This window comes from Lagopus leucura, unplaced genomic scaffold (genome assembly GCF_019238085.1).
Source record: "Lagopus leucura isolate 7727_CA_CO unplaced genomic scaffold, USGS_WTPT01 Super-Scaffold_797, whole genome shotgun sequence".
NCBI lineage: Eukaryota > Metazoa > Chordata > Aves > Galliformes > Phasianidae > Lagopus > Lagopus leucura.
In genome coordinates this window covers 2,881,002-2,902,849 of record NW_024962259.1, presented here as the reverse complement: position 1 = coordinate 2,902,849, position 21,848 = coordinate 2,881,002, and the positions used below count along the sequence as shown (strand labels likewise).

At 43.2% G+C, this 21,848-nt stretch overlaps 2 protein-coding genes across 2 annotated transcripts; one reads left to right on the top strand and one right to left on the bottom strand.

Moving 5' to 3' along the window:
• Nucleotides 1-975: 975 nt before the first annotated feature.
• On the bottom strand, nt 976-6,602 carry CUNH17orf67 (chromosome unknown C17orf67 homolog). The gene is made up of 4 exons (XM_042865250.1): nt 6,409-6,602; nt 5,667-5,767; nt 2,789-2,928; nt 976-1,250 (listed from the first exon to the last, which is right to left on the bottom strand). Exons 1-3 carry the CDS (start codon nt 6,461-6,463, stop codon nt 2,812-2,814), a joined length of 273 nt encoding a protein of 90 aa, XP_042721184.1. The 5' UTR covers nt 6,464-6,602; the 3' UTR covers nt 976-1,250; nt 2,789-2,811.
• A 962-nt stretch (nt 6,603-7,564) lies between these two features.
• On the top strand, nt 7,565-21,095 carry DGKE (diacylglycerol kinase epsilon). Its single transcript, XM_042865237.1, has 11 exons — nt 7,565-8,186; nt 9,783-9,942; nt 10,313-10,432; nt 11,309-11,452; nt 12,301-12,458; nt 12,725-12,776; nt 12,923-13,036; nt 13,368-13,439; nt 14,026-14,153; nt 14,602-14,713; nt 15,025-21,095. The coding sequence occupies exons 1-11, from the start codon at nt 7,723-7,725 to the stop codon at nt 15,214-15,216; spliced, it is 1,716 nt and encodes a 571-aa protein (XP_042721171.1). The 5' UTR covers nt 7,565-7,722; the 3' UTR covers nt 15,217-21,095.
• The last annotated feature ends 753 nt before the right edge of the window (nt 21,096-21,848 follow it).

The following is a 21,848-nucleotide window of genomic DNA, read 5'->3' as shown; positions in this document are numbered from 1 at the left end:
GATCACTGTGATTTTTTTAATTAAGCAAGAGAAATCAGAGCCAAGGTTTCATCCAGAGACATTAAGAGTATTATGAATGGAGGCAGTAGCAACCTCATTGCACTTTGTCACACTCCCAGATTTAATCTGTGATTCTATCTTGACTGCTGGGGACAGTAAGCCTTTGATGCTTTGAGATTTAAATTATTTCCATGGAGTCATCCAAGGGAGTCATCTTACTGGAAGGAAAGTGTATTAGCACTGTTGTGCTATTTGAGCCTAATAAATGCTCTGATGATGCAGTAATGTTATCTTCATCAGATTGCTTTTAATTTAGCTACCCGTCATTAGGGTCTCAGTGTGACTGCAGTGAAGCTAAGCTGTTAGCTGAGTCTGTCCATAACTAATTCTATTGCTGTTACAAATCATAACTGTTAGGTCAGAGCAGTTGAGACTTTTCTCATGGTGTTCAGCAGATATCATCTGTTTACCATCTAATTGTACAAGATATTCTGTACCAAGCCATGAGTTAGAAAGGCACACGGGCAGAAGGGGGATGGCTGGATACATGTGGCTGATCTGAGAATGAAAAGGAGTGGGAAAAGATTTGCTGTGAAACCACAGAGTGATTAGACTGCCCCTTCCCTCCCACCTGCTGAACATAGAAAGTCCTCACACTGAAATGCTTGCAATGCAAAAAGAAATCACTTTGCAATCCTGAGCCTCACTTCCAGTAATCTTTTTTAGCATATATTGTCAAAGCATAACAGAATCGTCTGAAGATGGATTTGAATTAAGCATTTATTATGAAACCATACACGAAGTGCTCATCAAGTGATTGAACATAGATCAGCGTTGCATAAATGTTGTGTCTTCATATGATGTTATTTAAGCTACAAAACTACAATTAACATTTCCTCCAAAGTCCATTTAAGTTCCATTTACTTCAGACAGTCTAAAGCTGTCCTCTTTTCTAAGAGGACATCCTCTAGCATCCTCTAGACTCATTAGTGATTTATTCTTGCCTGTAGCTCAGAACTTGGAGGAAAGTCTTTATTTATTCATGCATGCAGTCACTATTTCCTTTACAGGTGGAAAATGTATATTGGTCTATAATATGGCTGGCTACCTATGTTTGGAAGTTTTGCCATAGCACAAGGATTGTAATTATTGCAAAGAGATTCAGCTCCACAAGGAGCACACAGCCAATGCAGTAATAATCTTGTCCTCAGCACAGTCACACTATGTATCTTCCACAGCCATGAAGAGATCTGCAGGGAAAAAGAAGGAAAATATACTTAAAACACATGGAGAAATTGGCCAGAATAATAACATACAAAAGGCTTCAAATCTTTTAAGCACTTTTCTAACATTAATTCTTCACCTCACTGTGAGCAGGATAGAAGTGAGCCAGCTTTCAGCTGTGTCTCAGCTGGAAAGGCTTTTTGAAATCTGCCCACTTACCTCCCAGGGCTCAGGTCTGGGAATCCTGTGGTTTTGTTTTTAAATAAGTTGCAGACCTTTGGCTTACTGTGGATTAGCATAGCTCCATTGAAGTCTGCCCCAGTATCCAGGTTTTCAAAGGCATTTAGATGCACACAGGTACAGATAGATGCCTAGCATAATTTTAAGCAGATGAACTTTCTAACTTTCAAATCGCACCAGCCCTGACAGATGTCATCTTTGTATTTTACTGCTTAAATGCTTTTGAAGGTATGCTCCTGAATCTGCAGTTTTTATGGTAAGAAGTTGATTGTGAGTGATACAGCATTGTCATTATGGTGGGAACAAGCTTATCCCAGCTGAGAAATCGCATGTCTGTTTGAAGAATGTAAGCTGGAAGGCTTATCCTGTTATATAGAGATATATAGATACACAGATATACGAATATCTGTATGTACATATACAGATATACAGGATATACAGATGTAGGTGTCTTCTCTTTCAGTGTCACAAACAGCCACTAAGAATTAGAAAAGTTTAGGATTAATCCTTATACTTTATAAGTTTATATCTGTCTTCCCCCAAAACATCTTCAGTTTGTGAAGTTTGTGTATCTGCAGACAAAACACACAAGGAAAAAGGAAAGCATGACTGCAAAACAACCCCAGTGTTCTGTTGGGATGTGGCATATTGTTACCAGTTGGATTATGAGTAATGCTTACTTTCTGGGCTGTGCTTCAGACTATATTTTCCCACTGAACATTATGATGTATATGATAAGCGGAGGCAAGAAAGAAAATATTCTGTCTATTACACTGATGTTGAAAATCACAAACAGAACTAATAACCCATGCAAATGCTCTGTGTTAATGCTTACCAGCACGTGTACTAAGCAGAAAGTTCCATTTAAAAAATCAGCACTTAGCAAATTGCTGCAGCTGAGGTGCTGCAGAACAGCCTCCGCTCCTAGCAGGTCAGACTGCATCTCAAATACCTCAGGGTGCAGACTGAGGTTCATCCTGCCACAGCCCTTACTGAAAGTTAAGTGAGTACGAGACTTTAAACAGACGCACTGGAAATGGAGCACAAGCAGACAGGAAAGAAACAGGAGCAATATCAAGCAAAGTTAATAAGCATGTTATGCAGTTACCAACTTATATTCATACAGCAGTGTATAATCAAATGGTTTACTAACTTGAACAGAACTACAGGGACACAGTTGGTGCCACTGCCCTGTTCCACTGCCAGACACATTTCAGCACAAAGTGCCTCTCAAGCCACTAGTTCTTTCCCTCCTCTTCTGACTCGTGGCTCTACTTTTTATTCTAAATAGGAAATATGCACTGTAAAAGAAATGGATACATACCAGTCACAGGGTAGGCGACACCATTAGATTGGATGGACTAAATCCCGGTTGCAGTGCGGCAAGCAGTGTGGGTTCAACCAGTGTTCCAGGAACTGCTCTTCTGATCTCTGCTCCAAGCGCTGGAGATAAAGCATGTGCTCCTACTTGAAGACAAGAAGGCGTAATTTAATTATGCAACCACTCAGACCTGATGTCAGGCCAATGAACCAGGTCAATTTTACAGCTTGCACAAGGACAATTAACTTACCTCTGAAAATTATCAAATGTAATGAAATGGGATTTCTAGTCAGTTTGTTGTAACGCAGCAATACTTCATGATAGGTATCAGCCAGACTAGCAAAGGTGTTGGGCAAGAATTTTGTAAAAATATTCATAATTAAAGAATTCTGCGTACATGTATTTTATTGGCATATCCACACAAAAGCCTCTTTGGTCCTTGGGTTACAAAAGGAATCTCAGAGACAGGCTTGTTGTAGCCTCTTTTGACAATCGATTTGATCAGATCTGTGGCAGTACCCTGCAGGGTTCCAGTAACCACTTTGCATCAGTGCTGACTGCTGGTGTGTAAAATATAAATAATACGAATTAGAGGGTTTGCAACAAGTTGTCGAACTGAATGAGTCATGTGCCAAAAACTCAACCTCCGTCAGGAAGAAAGTTTGCTTTTAAACAGTTACAGTGCTAATGCATGTGGGCTTACAAGACTAGGGAGAGAGAGGGATTTTTTCAGACAGATAGCCCATTGCTCAGCACACTGGGTAATGCAGCAACTGAAGCTGTAGCATAAACTCTCTGCACAAGCCAAGCATTCCTGCTGTTATCCAGTTCTCCGCTTTCTGAGCTGCCCAGAGGGCGGTGCAGGATGGCAGCAGGAAGCAGGAGCATCCTGCCTCTCGCTGTGCTCTGTGCTCCTCACAGTGCAAAGTGCCCTGGCTCCAGTCCCTCAGTGGGGCTGCGTCATGGACTTGCAGAGAACAGGACTGTATGACTGGAAAGATTCTACATGATCGAAAACAGCGCCTTGGTTAAAGTAAGACTAAAGTGTGTTGATAACATAAACGACATTTTAAAATAATCAAAGATGGCAGATCTCGCTGTCTGTAACTGGATGGCTTTTTTTAGTAAAACAGCACTGTGGAAGTCAAACTGTGTCACAAAGAATTGCAAATTAAATTCCTCAGCTCAGCATGAGCTGGCCTCAACAAACAGCTTTTGCTTAAAAAGGCTGAACTGAGGCAGGTTCATCTCAGCATTAATTTCATTCCGCTACAAAGAATCCATACAAAATCAATTTTTCTCTTTGAGTCTGGGGTAGAATTGTGCACAGGGATACAGCAGCCGTGCCCCTTCATGCACAACTGAAAATCTCCACGTTCCACGTGGGAGGAGGGATGGATTTTTTTATTGAAGGATATTTTCTTTTCTACTGAAAACCTTGACTTTCAGTGAGCAAAACAAAAACCCTTACATTTGGGTTTTCTTACAGAGAAGCGTTTGCAAAGTGGCCAGGGCAGAGCAGCAGAGATCAGTAATCAAATGCTTCTCTAGCCCTAGCTCATTTCACTTCCTGTAACACAGAGTTTAACTCGATCTCACTCTCCTGCTGTTTGATTTTATATTTAAGATATTTACTACATAATGTATATATAATCATGGTGTTATATGGAGCATTAGCGTGGTTGGGATGTGTTCCCACCAATCGTCAACAACTGCAAAGCACCTTCAACAACAGCATGGAAACCAGCCCAACCCTGAAGCGTGCACCCTTTGGTTTCTTGGTGCTGTCGTACATTCGTAATTGTTCAAGATTGTTAACAAGCATGGTGCAGTATTTTTGTGACAGCTTTGGTTTGTTGTGGCTGTCAGAGTTGACAAATAAGTGTGTGTGTTGGAAGTGGTGTGTGGTCAGGACTGCCAGGTGGATTCTTTTTGGCTGGGATACAATAAGCATTAGAAAGAGAAAACCACTAGCTGTCTCCACGAGCCTGGCACGCATTGAGCTCAGCCTTACAAGGTAAGTAGTGCTCTTTGTGCCTATGGAGTTCAGAAGTGTCTGGCACCTTGCTAAACTGAGCCCCTGTACTCCTCATATATGCACAATCTATTGTGTTCTTTCTGGATTCTGTGGCTTTTGCCTCTTCAGAGCCATATAATTTTAGCTTGGCTTATTTACCTTGGAACAGAGTAGGTACTAATTTTAAAATACCTTAAGTAATACTCAAGAAGTGCAGAACTGTATGTTAGATCTTCTTGAAGCATGCAAAACAGAAGGTTCCTAATTCTTTCATGTTCCTTTTGTTGTAATTTGGGTTAGAGATCAATAAATGTAAATATTACACACGAAAAGAATGCTGCTGCATTAAGCTAGCAGCTGAAAATCTCTACAATGTCATATACTGCTGTAGCAGTCATAAAAAAGCAAATGAAAGTAAGTGAATTAAAAGCTGGTGCAGAGCTGCCTCAACCTCCACACTGACCACTGACACCTGCACCTCCTTTCTGCCTTGAGTGCAGAATGTGCTGGAAGCAGAAGACATTTCCTGTTATTTCATTTCTCAGGAACAACCTGATGAACTCCACATTTCTATAAATGAAAAGCCACTTCTTCTCAATAATCTAACCCGCATTTGTGATACTTTATTTCTGCACTGTACATGTCCTGAGCAGTGTTCAGCACTTACAAAATGCTACCTGACACAAACTGAAGGAATGCAACAGAGTTTTTTAATACTTCACAGAAGAACTCAGCTGCTTAAGTAGGTGATATCCATAACTTACTCTCTGGAATTTTACCTGTACAGATCTAATATTAAGCACTCCCCCCTCCCTATTTTTTTTTGTTAATAAATGCAATGTAAAAGTAAATGCCATAAATCACCCTCATTGGCTCATCAGGGAAACCAGCTTTTCTTTGTCTGTCTTCACGACGAGTTCTCAGAATCTGTTTGGCTTCTTTCTCAGCCAAAATTGGTGAAGCGTCTACGGATGGAAAAGCAGCAGCTAGTTATGAAATTACCATGAAGTTAATGTTTTATCTGTCAGTTGTAAGAAGAAATGTCTCCAAACTTTATTTTTGTCTATATACAAAGTGTTCTTTCATTACAGCCCCTTCCCAGGGGATACTGCATTCCAGAAGATACAAGTGGAATTTTAAACCATTTTTATACTTGTGCTTTCTATAGTCTGGTCCTACCAGCATGTAACAAATCCTACATATTAATGTTACTGCCTAAATTGAACAAATACAACAGCACCATCTAATCACTAATGTTAGTAACTCTTCCGATTCTTTTCTGTTTCGCTTTACTTTTCAAGATTATTTCTCTGTGTAAAGCAAAGGAGAGTTTGGTGAAATAATATTAAAATTATAAGCTCGTAAAATAGTGTTTTGGTTTCAGAATAAATGACTGCAGTGTGCACGCAGAGAGTAAAACATCTGATACAATAGCTCACTTGTTCCAAGTCAGATCATGGAACGCCTGCAATGTATAAAAAGTTAAGTATTAAAACTGAAATATGAAGATCCTAAAATACAAAGCACTAATATTATGACAATGTGTTCTGCATCTCTTACTCCGTAATCACATCCATGCACGGGTTTATTTTATATAGACTCCTACCTGCAAAGGCGGTCATGAGGGCCAGGAGGAAGATAAACACAAGCAACTGCTTCATTCTGATTCTGCTTTCTCTCAGCCTGTTCCAGTCTGAGCAGTGCTGACGGAGGCACGAGCCTATTTGAAGTAGCTACGTCAGTCACAAATGTTTGTTGATGCTTTAACTAATGTGACCTACAGTACTATTTTGAAGACATCTGGAGCGAAGCTTTGAATATGGCTATTCTCTGCTCGAACATTCTCAGCATAGCTCTGCTCCTGAGGGGAGGAAAACAGAAGGCCATTTTTCCACTTGAGCCTTCTGAGCTTTGCAGGGTGTTTTAATTGTGTGAAAATAGGCCTGCTTTCCACCCAGCACAGCAATGGGCTCAGCTGCCTGAGAAAAATGAGCGCTTTGCTGAAAGCCAAACTGAATGGTTAAAAGCTCCTGTCTCTAACACAGAGGAATCGATTCACCTGGTTTAACTCTCAGCAGGACAAACACAAAGCAGAAATGTGTATCGAGTTAATGGAACCACACAGCTGAAAACACAGAAAACTCTTCTCTTCCTCGGACAAGTTGCTTGAAAACGGGATGGTAAACGCCTTCACCATTTAGCAGAGCGGGAAGCGAGGACAGGACAGGACTTTAAGAAACGTGTTTCGTTCATAGGTGTCACGGGCCAAACACCGCCCAGCGGCACTGAGCCGGACTGCAGTCAGTTCCGTGTGGATGCGGTGGGAAGGCCGGATGATGAGTGCACTGCCCGGACTGCGCTCACAGCTGAACGTTTTGTTCTTGACTCGCAAAGAACTGCGGCTTCTAATGGCACCGACTGTCGGTTTTGAGAACTGCTACAGGGGAGCCTTCACAGCACAGCACAGCATAGCACTGCATTGCACTGCACTGTACAGCACAGCATAGCACTGCATTGCACTGCACTGTACAGCACAGCACTGCAGCAACGTTGCGCGGCCGCGAGGCTTCGAAACGCCGGGCACAGATCGCGCCTCGGCGCCGGCGGCAGCAGCCACTTTCCGGGCGGCGCCCGTTGCCCGGCAACCGCCGCGGCCATTTCCGCTTCCGCTTCGCGCCCCCCCACGGCCGCTGCGGGCCGGGCCGGCCGGGCTGGCAGCAGCGGAGCTCCTCGTCCCTGCCGGCGCCGAGGCCCCGCAGCCGGGTGGGTCGGATCGGAGGCGCTTAGAGCCGGCGAGGGGTCGGAAGATGCTTTCCGAAGCCGCCCGTCGTTTCCTCGCGGCGGGCAGCCGGCCCCAGCCTCGCCGTGCCGTCTCCTCGGGCGACGTGAGGGGGTAGGCGGGGAGGCCGCGCCGGCGGGGATGGCGGGAGCAGAGAGCGGGAGCGGAGCCTTCTCCATGTCGTCGGTCGTCGCGGACCGGAGCTTGGTGTTCTGGACGCTGTGCTCCGTCATCCTGCCCGTGCTGATCACCCTGTGGTGCAGCTTCCACCGCTCCCGGCGGCAGATGCTGATACGTGACATCTTTTACAAGAGCGAGCACGACTGGCACTACACGGACCTCTTCGGGCAGCCCTCCTACTGCTGCGTGTGCGCTCAGCACGTCCTCAGAGGCACTTTCTGCAGCTGCTGCGGGCTGCGCGTCTGCGAGGGATGCCTGAAGAAGGCCGACCAGCATTTCCTCTGCAAGGAAATCGTGATGAGGAGCGAAGGTGGAGCCCGCGGCTCTATGCCGCACCATTGGATCAGGGGCAACGTCCCGCTCTGCAGCCACTGCGTGGTGTGCAAGCAGCAGTGCGGCACGCAGCCCAAGCTCTGCGATTACAGGTACTGCGGTGGAGGCTGGCTTTCCGTGGGAAAGTGTGCTGCCGTTTCTGTGCTGTGTGTTGGAGCACGTTGCCACAAAAACTGTGTGGAAGAATCTATGACAAAATGAATTCTGGTCAATAATTTCACTCATATGTTAAGACGTTGCCTCTTGTGTCTGCTTGTTCTCTTAATTGCATTTCTCCATCATGATATGCTAGCTGCTATATAATTACATCTAGAAGACTAAGCCCAAGAGAGCTTGTGTTTTGAGGACAGGCATGAGGAAGTTCTGATTGTTTGTACGGTGTGATTATAGTAGTGGCACAGCACGTGTTTCAGATTGCCAAAAATGCCCGTGTAACTGCAAAATTGGCATCTGATCAGTGCAGCTGGAACAACCAACCCTACCGTAACTGTTTTGTTTTTCCCTTTTAGAAACACCCAGAATAAGCAAATAGGAAGGTTTTAAAAGCTGGTGTAATATAGTCCATTGTTACAGTTTGTGGCAATAATGATAAAGAAATTATAAGAAAACATTCAAGGGCGCATACTGCATCAGCAAGGGTGCTTTTAAAGTTATCAGCATGAGATGTTGGGCCAGGATAGAGAGCTGATAGTCCTCATCCTGTGAGCAGTGCAGAGTGTGACCTCTGCCTTCCCAAAGGATGTCAGCTGTCTGCTTTTCTTTACTCCTGTGTCATACTGTCAGTTTGGCAGAAAGTCAGCAGAATTCAGTCTAAACAGGCATACTGTCAGAAGTGAGATCTTGAGAGTGTGCCTAGCACAGTAGGAGAGCGTCGGGATTTGGGAATCAAAAGTCTGAGAGGGAGAAAACGCAGTGTCTTGATATTCACTGTCTACAGTGCAGGCAAATATCACTGCTGCTCTAGTTGTGTGCTGGGTTAAGCAGAAAGACTCCAAAAATAGCTTTCACAGCTGCTTAAACCCAGGCTTTGGATGTGGCAAGTGAGGATTAACGTTTTGCAGAGGCTGGCAGGAGGAGTTGCAGTATTCCCTCTTGTTCTACTCTGTTTTCCAGGATGGCTTCTAGAATAGGCCAAAAAGCTGAGCAGTTTTGCATAACGAAATCCAATGGGCCTTGCACAGTACTGTGCAACTGCAATGTTTTGGGCTTCAGACTTGAGAATATTACCACTATTAAGAAATACACTTAAAAGGCATTTAATGTAGCAGTAACATCTTAAATTAGTGAGCTGTACTGTAGTGTATGCTCAGGAAGGATGGATAGGAGCTCAGTTTTACATATGAGCTCTGAGTGTGACTTTATATTGCACTCACTGCAAGTGAATATTTGTAGCTCTGACTTTTGGAGTTAAAAGCATGTAATTAATTTAAAAGTAATTTAGTTCACAAAATTCAGACGTTTTTCTAAACATTCAGTGACATGATGAAGTTCTGTGTTTGTCTTTGTAGCCAATAGATGGTCGTTTCAAACTCTATAGACTGCACAGTGTTTTCTGTACTGGGTTTAGGGTATTACTTGTAGCAGTGCATGTGATGTGAGTGCTTTCCAGTCTCTCTAAAGTAAATGTACAACGTTTATATGCCAGTTACTTGAGGATGAATTCTCGTGGTTTTTGGTCTCTTCTCCAGGTGTGTGTGGTGTCAGTGCACTGTCCATGATGAATGCATGTTGGATTGTTTAAAGATTGAGGAGTGCACGTTTGGAGAATTCAGAGACCTGATTATTCCACCCTACTACCTGTCTACAATCAACCAGATGCGTAAAGACAGAAGAACTGATTATGAAAAGGTAATTGTCTGCTGCTTCCTTTTATATATATATTGTCTGTTTCTGCTTTGTAATAAAATCTGAAAATTTGGTAAAGGTGTGGGAAGAAGTGTCCTTACATCACAAGAACTGTTGCATACCAAAACTGTGTGTGAGAAACATCACTGCTTGAACAGTTCTGTGATGTTTTGTTACTTATCTAACTCTGCAGCGTTTGTTGTCCTGGACACCACAGAATGGAAATGTTCAGCCTTGGTGTGCTGAAAATACTTGTTCATTTTGATGACTTCCAGCTAACCAGCACTTAAACAGGACAGGTTTTGGAGCAAGACTTGAGACATTTTCAACCAGGCAGAATTAGTGCAAGTTACTTATTGTTGCCTTTTTGCAGGTGGTCCCTTACTGCAGAGAGCACTGGATCCCAGTCATCGTGCTGGCAAACACTCGTAGTGGGAACAACATGGGAGAGACTTTACTAGGAGAATTTAAAATTCTGCTGAACCCTGTTCAGGTAATTGCAGTGAGAAGCCTCTATAGTAAAATAAAAACAGAAATTAGAATCAACATCACTTTGCTTCCGTAATGGCAGTAAGATCTTGAGGGAGAGTAAAGGAAACGAATTCATGCAGTTTGTTGTGTTAGAAAGGTTTACAGGAAGACTGAAATGTGGGGCCTTCCCACCTCTGTGTTTGTTCTGGTTCTTCTAATGGTTGCACGTTTTCTGTGTAATGCACGCAGGCATTCTGATGACGAGTATCTGGCTCTCGAAGTAGTCTGCTAGTTCTTAGAAAATGAAATGTTTAAATCTTCATTTGAAATGTTGGTTTGTGTGTCTGCTTTCTCGTGGAATGGCGGTGCTGGCAGCCGTTGCTCTGTGCTGACACTTTCCCCTTACAGCACAGGATGTTGACGTGACGGCAGTGAGTTGTTCCTTGGATTTCCTGGCTGCACCTTCATATTCCTCTTTTGAAGTTCAAAAGAGTGCTTTGGAATACAGACTAATAGAAAACACTGCACCTTTGTTTTAAAGGCATCCCAGTAAGGCTTTAAAAAACAGACCTCTTTGTAGCTTGAATATCTTAAAATAACTTTCAACTGAAGTCTTTCATCTTCAGAAAATTGTAGTGTTTTTGGATACAGGATTTTCTTAGGACTTGGTCAGCTTGATTTATCAATGGCATTTATTGCTAGTGAAGCACCTGGAGCTATTTTGTGACCTTGGGAGACTGAATCCAGGTCATAAAAAGTCAAAACAGCTCATTTGCTTATGTGATATTATGGAGAATGTTTATTTTGTATTAGAATGAACATCTTGAAGTTGTTTATTTGTGAAGCAAATCCTGAGTCCCATTCTGTGAACTTACAGAACTTATTTTCTTTGTTCGAGGTTTTTGATTTAAGCAAAATTACACCTGCTAAAGCACTCCAACTCTGTTCCTTGCTGCCTTGCAATGCTGTCAGGGTTCTTGTCTGTGGTGGGGATGGTACAGTAGGCTGGGTCCTGGATGCCATCGATGAAATGAAGATAAAGGTATTGTACTTCAAATGAAAAGCTGTCTTATGGTGAGAAGTGCTGCAGCCTAATCTCTTACCTGCCTTTATCACAGACATCTTCCTGAATGAGCCTATAGAAAAATAATTGCAGAACTGCTTATGTGTACTGAGGACAAAAGTGCATTGTGTTATGAAGAAAAATGTATAAAAGCTTTGAATGTTAGAAGCTTATTTGAAAATTGCTACAGGATATTTTGTATGTTGCTCTTTTTCTTTGCCTGAAGAAATCATCATCTCTGCATCTGTTCAGGACACTTTGTGCATGTGACACTGCTGAACCTTACATAGTGGCTTTGTTTCTGGGGGCATGTAAATTGCTGTCCATAATTGAGTAGTATTATATATGCAAGGGTGTTCAGAACTGCCATCACTTCAGTCCTGTGAGAGCCTTTTTGTTTCATTGTGGTTGGCAGCCTTTGTGTTCTTGGTGTCACTCCCCAGAGGTGCACACAGTAACAGCAGTAGTGACTTACTGCAGCAGGTTGGGAAATGGGACAAGTAGTTCAGGCTTCCCTTTTTCCAGAACCAAAGCATCATTTTCCTGAGGGATTGTTCTGTTTGCTATTAATAATGCACTGTTTCTCTGCTGCGTTTGCATTTTCTTTTCTCCCCACCATGGCTTGACGTTGCCTTTATTTGCATTATCCTTACTGCAAGTGCTTCTGCTGGCCACCTGCTGTGCTCATAGTGGCAGCTGTGTCGCTCAGCACTGGGTAACAAACTGCTCTGAGGGTTAATGGTGCTTATGTAACTTGAACATTAGGGGAGAGAAGGTGGAAAATGAATGCTGAAAAGTAGCTAATGTGCACTGCTTCTGTGTCCTAGGGGCAAGAACGCTTTATCCCACAAGTTGCAATTTTACCTCTAGGAACAGGTAACGACCTGTCCAATACACTGGGCTGGGGTGCAGGTTATGCTGGAGAAGTTCCTGTGGAACAGATCCTACGAAATGTGATGGAGGCAGATGGAATCGTGCTGGACAGGTGGGTAGCAGTGGAAAGGTCAATTCTGTAGAACCAAATATTACCATAGGTCTATCCAATTAAAGCAGTGCATGTGAAATTCCTAAGTGGGTTAAGAAACTGCAGAATAACTGAGGTCCAAACTTAGCCTATGTTTAGTTGTTCTGCATTGCTTACCTCCTTTATGATGCAATGCAATTAAATGCGAGTCTTTTGAGATCCTTAGCTGCTCTGATACTGAGAGTAGTTTCTTTGTCACAAGTCTAAATAATAGCTTTGTTTTTCAGATGGAAAGTTCAAGTGACAAGCAAAGGATACTACAACTTAAGGAAGCCAAAGGTATGGCTTGCAATTATAAGCACGGATTCTGTGGAATACCTGTACAGTTATATTTTCTGGTTACCTACTTCCCATTAACTGTGGTGGCTTTTAATTTCTAATTAATTATACTTGATAAGATCATAAATAGAAATCTTCTCTTACAGGTATTCACAATGAACAACTACTTTTCTATAGGACCTGATGCTCTTATGGCTCTGAATTTCCATGCCCATCGTGAGAAGACTCCCTCTCTGTTTTCCAGCAGAATTATTAATAAGGTGTGTTGAGTAAAATGGCACTTTCCTCTTGTCATTTCTGACTTGTTTTTTCCCCCTCCTGTGACGTAAGTTCTTCTAATTAAATATTGTATATTAATTTCTGTTCAGCTGATTTTCAGTCTTTAGAGCTCTCATTCTGAAAGAAAATGTGTCTTCAGGCATTAGTGAACCGTACTGGTGCAGTCTCTGCACAGCTGTCCTGTTGTGCAGGTGTGTTAGGTGTGCATGTTAGATGATAAGGTTTGGTCCTGACAGCATGACATTTACAGTAGGCTTCATATGTGTTGCCTTTTTCTAACAGTGTTTTCTGTTTCCCCCTTGTTTTTTGCAGGCCGTTTATTTTTTTTATGGAACCAAAGACTGCTTAGTACAGGAATGTAAAGATCTTAACAAGAAAGTTGAGGTAAGTTTTTTAACTTCCTTATTTACTAGGCAAATAGTGGAGTATAAAAATTTACCTTACAAAAGGAAAGGGAAAAAGCTTTGCAGTTTACTCTGTAGGGACACTTGTGTAAGGACAGCTCTGGGCTGTGTGGAGTTTTCCTGATGCTCAGGTTCCTTTGCTGTCTGCAACTTGCTGCATGGAATTCATGCCTTTGAGCTTACAGAGAATTCCTGAAATTTTTTCAGCTCTTGGCTCAGGTCTCAGTTCAGCTGCAGAGGCTGAGTTAAAATCTGCACCAGAGACTCACATGAATAAGGTTTTTTTGTGTGTTCTCATTTTGTTTGTTTTGTGTTTTCTATTAACAGGAATTGATTACAATTACAAAGCACAACGTACTGATCTTGTCGTAAAATCAGAAGTCTTTTTTTTTTTAAGTATGAGAAGAAAATGCATCCTATTTGTCCAGGGTCTGTTTAGCTCACAGGCTGTTTTTTTTTTTTCTTGCTTCAAGCATAAGTCTATTAAATGGATAAAGAGAATAATTAGCATTTCTTGCAGTTCTGAATTCACTATGTGATAATTAACTTCTGTTTCTCTTTTAAAGCTAGAGTTGGATGGTGAGAGAATCGAGTTACCCAATTTGGAAGGCATCATTGTCCTGAACATTGGATACTGGGGAGGTGGCTGTAGGCTCTGGGAAGGAATGGGTGATGAACCTTATCCCTTGGCAAGGTACACAAATAAATACATTCCATAGTTCCCTTAAAACGCCCATGAGGCTAAGCTTCCAAAAATTATTTGGACAAAGTTCTGTGCCAAAAAAAGCTATTTTTTTTTTCTCTGGATTAGTAATGGACTAAAATGACTGAAAGATAGAAGACTTACAAATTTCTAGGACAGAAATCCATCAAGGGCTTTAAACAGGCACTGTAAGTCTCAAAATGCAACATACCTGTAATTGCCAGTAGCCAGGTAGGGAATACCAGGAGTATAGCTCAGTATTTGACCTGCTTTTGTACAGCTTCCCTTGCTGTTCAGTGTGACCTACTGTTCAGGAGAAATAAATAATTGTAACGTTTATCTTCTCCATGGTAACAACAATGGAAGACTGTAGTGTTTGGATGTGTGCTCTAGAGCTCATAAGCCTCCCTAAAAAAGAGCCTGCTTTCTCAATTCATAGGCACGATGATGGACTTCTGGAAGTTGTTGGAGTTCATGGTTCCTTCCACTGTGCTCAGATTCAGGTGAAACTAGCCAATCCTGTTCGTCTAGGGCAGGCACATACAGTGAGGGTAAGTAGCTTTTCTGAACGTGTTTCCCTAAGTCTTTTCAGCACGCAGCATACAGCTTCAGGCACTCATCTGTATGGCCTAAGGTTTCAGTCCGCAGCTGAGCTGAATGTTTCTTTACTTAGCAAAGGCTGACATGCATAATTAACAACCTCTGCTGCTGTGGTCGGTGGCCTATGAGTACAAGGAATTATGTACTAAGTTTCTCTCCTGCAAGTCTCAAACTGTGCAACATCAGTACGCTGTAGTTTAAAAAGGTATCTTCAGAGCTACACTGAGCTGCTGTGATTGTGTCTTCTTCTGTTTAACATTAGCTGATCTTGAAGAGCTCAAAGATGCCAATGCAGGTGGACGGAGAGCCGTGGGCTCAGGGGCCATGCACTGTTACCATAACTCATAAGACACACGCACTGATGTTGTATCATTCGGGTGAACAAACAGACGACGACGCATCCAGCGTGTCTGAGCAGGAGCACGTGAGAGAGCAGACAGATGAAGATGCTTAAATTCCGTGGGACGCAACAGAACGCAGTAAAGAACTTCGACCCATTGAAAACACTGAGAATGCTTGATCTAGCTTAAGGATTATGCTGTAAGGTTCATACTTGTGAATTAATTAGGGTTGAGGAAACCATGGTTTCACATTCACGAACATTTTCGCAGCTGAATTACCACAACTGTTTTGCCTTTTAGACTGGCAGTGGTACCCAGCCTCTCCAGCTGGAGAAGTTACTGTGATGGGAGGGAAGGGCCAGATGCTGCAGTTCTTCCCTGCTGTAGAATCACATCTTGTGCACATATGCAGTATTGCATGCAAAAGGTGTATACCCTTGGAAAGGAGAACCACTGGGAGTTCAGCCTGCTTGCACCTCTTCTTTTTCCCGGGGACAGTTCCATAACAGAAAACCAGAATAGGTAGAATATGAGCTGTTTTTTCTGAGGACAGCCTGCACCTGGCTGCCATCTCTTGGGAGCAGGATAAATTCTTTTTGGTGTGCCTGCTTGTGCAGTAACACATCTTATAGGTTTGACTGGGAAAGTGGAGGATGTGGGGGCTCTTGGCAAGGCACTTTGCAAGTAAGATGTTTTTGGACCAAAGGTTTCTGAGAGGGGTATGTTAGCAAATGACTCTGTTAGTGGCTTTGTAAGCCCAAGTACCCAAAACGCAGCTTGGAAATAGTTGTACCGTGATTTGCACTGAATGATCCTCTGACTGCCTGCTTCAGTTCAGTGAGAGATTAATTCTACTTTTTGTAAATAGCAATGCATTTTAGTTCTTAAGGAGGCTTGCTGGAGGAAAACTTGACAAAGGAGCTGTTCAAAATATGTATGGTATATATGGATGGTTTTAAATAATGATGGCTGGCAAACCATCATTATTAGGGTATTCAAGAGGCTTTTTAAAGGTCTTGCTTTGAATTACCTGAAAACAATTGGCAGCAAGTCCATCTGTTCACTGTTTCAATCTGAGGAGGAGGGCTAGGTTTGCGGAGGTTAGAAGGTTCAGTTGTTCACATGTTCATTGGGCTGGAGGGGGAATTAAACATTTGATTTCTGACTGGCCCTTAAGGAATCAGAGATCTCTATCAACCCTGAGTCGTCATTCCCCATGTGAGTGTAGGGCCATAGTAAGTGGCTTATACTCATATTAAAGGCTAAGTACACATACACCAGTGCTTGTACACTGTCACTTTGACATATCTGAAGCTTCTCAGGTGAAAACACCTTCACAGTTAACAGAAGTGAAAACCTGCTTCCTATTTTTCTTCTGATAGGTATTTTAAACCCGCAGCAGATGAGAGCTACGAGTTAAGATCAGGGACCTGAACTTCCAAATGTTGCTGCTTTTGTCAAATTGCCCCCATCGCTTTTCATTTTTCTTTATGCTGACTGTGAGAGACACCATTAGGTAAGGCAGGTTGTCTCTGGGTCTTGCAAGAAGAAACTGTTTTTCAACAATCTATAAAACGAAGTTTGCATTAACAGTGAATGGACTGTTTACATTTTAAAATAAGTTATTAAGCCTTGGGGAAGTTAGTATTTTTAAAACCCTTAATTGTAGTTCTATCTGGATGTTTAAATTGATAGTATTCATTCTAGGAAGTGTACGTGCTAGGTCTGGCACTACTGGTTATCTGGAAATGTGATCGGAGTAGAATGAACTGTAAGGCAGATACCATTTGAAATGTCTCATTCATCAGCCTCCCACACCTCATCTGAGTTGTTTTATAGTATGTAAATATAGAGGTCTATGTAAAAAGTATTTAAAATATGCAAAAACATGCAATGTTAGATAAACCTGTTGCCCTAACTTTTTTTGTTTTGTTACAGAGTTTCAATTTGTAGCTTCAGAAGCCTTGTAGTGGAAAGTTGTTTTTATTTGTTAACTTACAGACATGAGCATCCTATAGATATTTAAGTTCTACATTGTGCTTCTCACATAACTCTCATGTACAAACAGTTGGCTCTGGAAAAGCAGAGTATGTGCTCTGAAGGGCAGTATTTCCTCACAAGAAGTCGCACCCACTGGCTGCTTGATCTGAACTGTTCAGAGTGCAATTTGAAGAGCTCCCTGACATTGATCAGGTGATTTTTCACATTATCTTATAGCTTAAGAATCTTCAGCGGATCAAAAACTTCCTTCTTTGAACTCCCAACATCTAGAAAAATGACTTGGAAAGCTTCGCTTTTCTTTTCTTCCCTCTTTGCTGGTAGGTAAGCTGGTTTTCCACATCTGTTCTGCCTGGGCAGGTTCCAGTGATGCACACTTAGTGCACTTTGCCAGGAATCCAGTCCTGAGTGTGAAATACTCTTTGGGAAATGGAAATCTATCAGTACCTTTGCAGAAAGCAAGGAGGATGAGAATTGAAAGTAACATCTAGGTGTGCGTTTGTTGGCAGAGCCCCTGTTAAATGGTCTTGTCTGTATTGCACAGATCATTCCATTCCTGGGTGTGGGAGTAAAGAGGTTTGTTTCACGAGCTGACTGTTGGTGATTGCAGGAAGCAATAGGTGTCAAGTCTAACTGTTACAGACATGGAGAGCTTCTTGTAAATTTGCATTGATCGTGTGGAGAATATGCTGTATGTGTCCAGTTTCCAACCGGGCATGTAGTCATCCTTCTATTGCAACTGTATATAGTTGTCATATGCATGACGACAAAAGCTTTTTAAGCAGATGTTAGCACTAGGATCCATTGGGAAGTCTTGCTGCTGCTTCCTATGCTCCATCCTTTCATTTAAATGCGTCGTCTTTTCCACTGTGTTGCAAATAGAGTTGGTTATTTTGAGTTACTCTTATGGGACTGTTTAAATTTTGGTCCAAGTTCTAAAAGTGAATGTGAGCAATGGGCTCCCAGATTGTAACGCTGACATAGATTATTTTCTGTAGCCTGTAATATAGCTGTAGTTGTTTAATGTTGACTTGTGTTGTGGCTTTAAAACTGCTACATGCTTTTGTTTTAATGTTGTTGGTACAGAAAGCACTGGTACAAATAGCTGCTGTACAGATAGCTCCCTGAAAGCACTGCAAACCTCAAAATACTGCAGTACTTCATTTACCCAGAAGAGGGTATTCTGCAGCTGGGCCTCACGGCCTGCCCAGAAGGATTCTCCCTTGCCCTCTTACTGATGAGTACTGAGGAAAAATAAAGGCAAACAATGAGTAGGTTATTCTGGCAGTCTTCACACAGTGTAACCTTATGTAAAATGTGGAGAGTGAATACTAACAAAAACTGTCAAGCACTCAAAAGTGGTTGTCAGGAGTTGATTTTGAACACGCTGGCGTTACAGAAGCTTGGTCAGATTCTGTAGCATCCTTTGCTGTAGGCTCCCAGTCCTGTGAAATGCAAACAGCAAACTGAAGGAGAGCCTTCCTGTGCATGGCTTCCTGCCTGGCTCCAACCTCGTTTGTTTGTGTGCAATGTTGAGAGGAGAGTGCATGTGTGCATTTCCATATGCACAGAACTTTTTGTCTTGGGCTTCGTTGGACTTCTTTATTTATGCATTTCTCCACTTTGAGCTTTCTCTTTGATGCTTTATGCTGACTAACTTGTCAGCAAAGCACGTTGAATGGTTTCACACAGCAGCCCACCTTGTTCAGTTGCCTCAATCGCTGATTTACTCAGATAATTCCTGGAAAATATTAGAATGGGCACCTCAGGCGTAGCATTCCTGTTCTCACAGTGCAGTTTTTGCTCTCTGCTGCTGGGGACGAGTGTCCACATTTTCCACAGGTTCTCAGAACCAGGAGTTGAAGTTCTTGTTTCAGTTCCTTCTGCCTCTGCATTACATGCACTGATGCTCACAGCTTTTTTTCAGTGTATATTATCGTATCTAACTGCTTAAAGCAAACCAACTTGAAGCACTGTACCTTAGCTGTAAACAGCATAACAGTATGAATGTTACAGTACTTAGGAACGCTTTTTGGAAGAGCAGCACTGCATCATAGCTACTTAATCTGTGGGTAGGAGTAGGACACGTAGGAACCTTCACATGTTCTAGCTGAAAATCCTTTTTTGTTCTGTATTTCATACTTAGCACTACTTGCAGTTTTCTTAAAAAAGAAGCAAGATTGTACTCAGTAGGAGTAGATCAGGATATCAGATTTAGAAAGAGTAGCAGCATCAGTGATCCTGTTGAATGTGAACCACTTACTTAAAAATGCTCTGATTTTTGCTCTGAGACACTATAGCTGCACCTTGAACGCGGGGAAGAAACAACAGAGGGCATTTAGCAATTAGATGTACTGAGAGAATTTACAGGTTCTGTATTGCAGCACTGTTTAGGCCACTGTTCTAAAGGCACTGCAGAGTGCTGAATACCCAGTGCAGGTTTTGGGCATCTCAGGGACAGACTTCAGCTGGAGTAAAGCCACATGCCTCCATTAAAACTAGTAATGTTACACTGTCATGCTTTAGCTGAGGATCTGGCCTTTGCTGCTTGAAAGTATGAATGTATGTAAAATTTTACTTCTCATTAATACTACCCTGTTTACTGTGCTGTAAACTCTTATTATTGTATATAATTGTTGCACTGCTTCATTTGCCAGTTGTTTACAGGTTTCAGCATAAATCCTTTTCTCCTAGGGCTAAGTGGGAGCTCATGTTGTGAGTTTGTTGCATTCTGAGTCTTTGAAGTTTACATCCCTCAGAAGCCATTTTGTCACCTACCAATGTTGTAATCCTTGAGTACCTCCAGCCATCTTCTCTTTATAGGGTTTTTATAGTTAAACAGAATGGATTTTTATTTTTGTAGCTTGTAACTTCAACTGTATAGTAGTTATTCCTATTTAGTAATGAGTGGTCAGAATACTGTACAAACGTGACTCTGAAAAGCTGTAACTAATAATAACTACTTACAAGAAAATACCAGCATGTTAAAAGTTTAAAAAAGAAAAGTTATTCTTTAGCTTGGAACTACTGTGACTTGGAATTTGTATTGGATGTGTGTGCATATTCTGAAGTTGCTTTAAATAAGGAAAGAAAAAAAAAAACACAAAAAAACACTGAGCTTAGCATGCAAATAATAGACCAAAAGGGGAAATTGTAAACAGTTTTATCAACCAAGAAAGACATTTAGGACTGGGTGGGTTTTATGTTTCTCTTACAGAGCACTGAAACAGGAATGGTCATGAAACAGTTGTTTCCTTATGGTGCAGTTTAAGTGTCCAACCTCAACAAAAGCCATCTGCACCACTCTCTCTGCATTCCCAGGAACAGATCTCAGAGCAGAGCTGGATGCTCGTTGCTGTCAGCTGCGTGAGGTCTTACAGCATAACACTGAACCTCCAATGCAGATTCTGAAGGCGAGTGGTTATGTGGTTCTTGACTTGGCAATGCTCTTAAATGCCACATTCTCCTTTGGTGTTCGGAAGGGGGGGTAAGGAGTGGGACTGCAGCCCTCACTGCCAGCAGCTGGGCCGTCCCCACTGTGAATCTGGAGCTTTCCATGCAGCTCTGCTTTGTTTGCGATTCTCGCCTGGCTTAATCCAATGTTTCTGAAGCAGGTGATGCTGGCACTGACCTGTGGGCTAGTGCCGCGTTCACTCCAGTCATAATAAGGGTAATAATGTGTTATTTGCCCGGGTGAGGTTCTGCCTATAAAAGCTGCACCTCGTGCAGTCACAGCACGCTGTCAGGGCTGAACCCCGCCCAACAGAAGTGAAACTGAAACCCTGGTAGTCAGTGGCACTGCAGCCTGTTGTGGCTGAGCTCCCCAAAGCTCTTTGGAGGAAGGCTGGCGCCGTGCTCCTCACAGAGCCTTGCAAGTGCAGGTTTTGCAAGGGCTGGCTGCTCCTGAGCGTCCTGACGAGCTGTTGTGTTGTCCTGTTGTTCGTGCTGTATTTATCTCTGGTCTAAAGCGTGTGGATTAAAGTATTTAAACTCATTATTTTCCTGTTTCTCACTACGCACGGAAGCAAAAGGTGAGTTCTGGGAGCTGCACGGGCCTGCCGGCGAACGTGGCCGGCGCTCAGGTGCTCAGCACGGGGCACGAGGCGGGAGAGCGGCCTGCAGCCGTGCAGCGCGTCCCGTCCCGCCGGGCCGTGCAGCCGTGCTGCGGGTCGGACGTCCGCAGGGCGCAGTGCCGCTGCTCCTCGGCTATGGGAGCGCCGCGTGCCCGCGCGAGGCCGCGCTGAGCCGAGCCGAGCCGAGTGCCCCCACAGCCCGTCCCGCCATCGCCGCGCGCTGTGCTGCGTTAGGGGCGCGGCCCTCACAGCTCCGGGCGGGAACGCGGCCCGTCGTCGTGCCTTGCCAGCGCTGCGCTGATTATTCGTAAGAGGTATGACTGAAATTAACTGCGCCGAGGACGGCGGAATTGCAGAGCCCTGAGCGAAAAGCTCGACCGGCTTTAATTAGAAACGTCTTCTCGATTGATCCTTACGGACAGCGTTTAAAAATGTTAGAAACGTGGGGTTTTACCCCCGGCTCCCAGCCCTGACATGGCGCCCGCTTCGCTCCCCGCCCGCCCTGCCTTGAGGAGGCGCCGCCCGCTGCTGCTCCCTGACAGCTGCGGCTCCTGGACGCTGAAGGTCATCCGCGTTTCTTCTGAACATCCCCGCTCTTCGGTTCTCCATGGACGCGGCGGCGCACGGCTCGCCTCAGCCCGCACGGCTTTCCTTCCCTCCCCCCTTTGGTGCTC

Excerpts from the sequence above, each read along its gene's own strand:
- CUNH17orf67 (XM_042865250.1), bottom strand. The coding sequence starts at position 6,463 with ATGAAGCAGTTGCTTGTGTTTATCTTCCTCCTGGCCCTCATGACCGCC. Across the intron at positions 5,768-6,408 it reads CCTCATGACCGCCTTTGCAG|ACGCTTCACCAATTTTGGCT; the intron begins GTAGGAGTCTAT and ends TTCCATCCGTAG. Across the intron at positions 2,929-5,666 it reads TCCCTGATGAGCCAATGAGG|GAGCACATGCTTTATCTCCA; the intron begins GTGATTTATGGC and ends GTCTTCAAGTAG.
- DGKE (XM_042865237.1), top strand. The coding sequence starts at position 7,723 with ATGGCGGGAGCAGAGAGCGGGAGCGGAGCCTTCTCCATGTCGTCGGTC. Across the intron at positions 9,943-10,312 it reads GAAGAACTGATTATGAAAAG|GTGGTCCCTTACTGCAGAGA; the intron begins GTAATTGTCTGC and ends GCCTTTTTGCAG. Across the intron at positions 10,433-11,308 it reads TTCTGCTGAACCCTGTTCAG|GTTTTTGATTTAAGCAAAAT; the intron begins GTAATTGCAGTG and ends TCTTTGTTCGAG.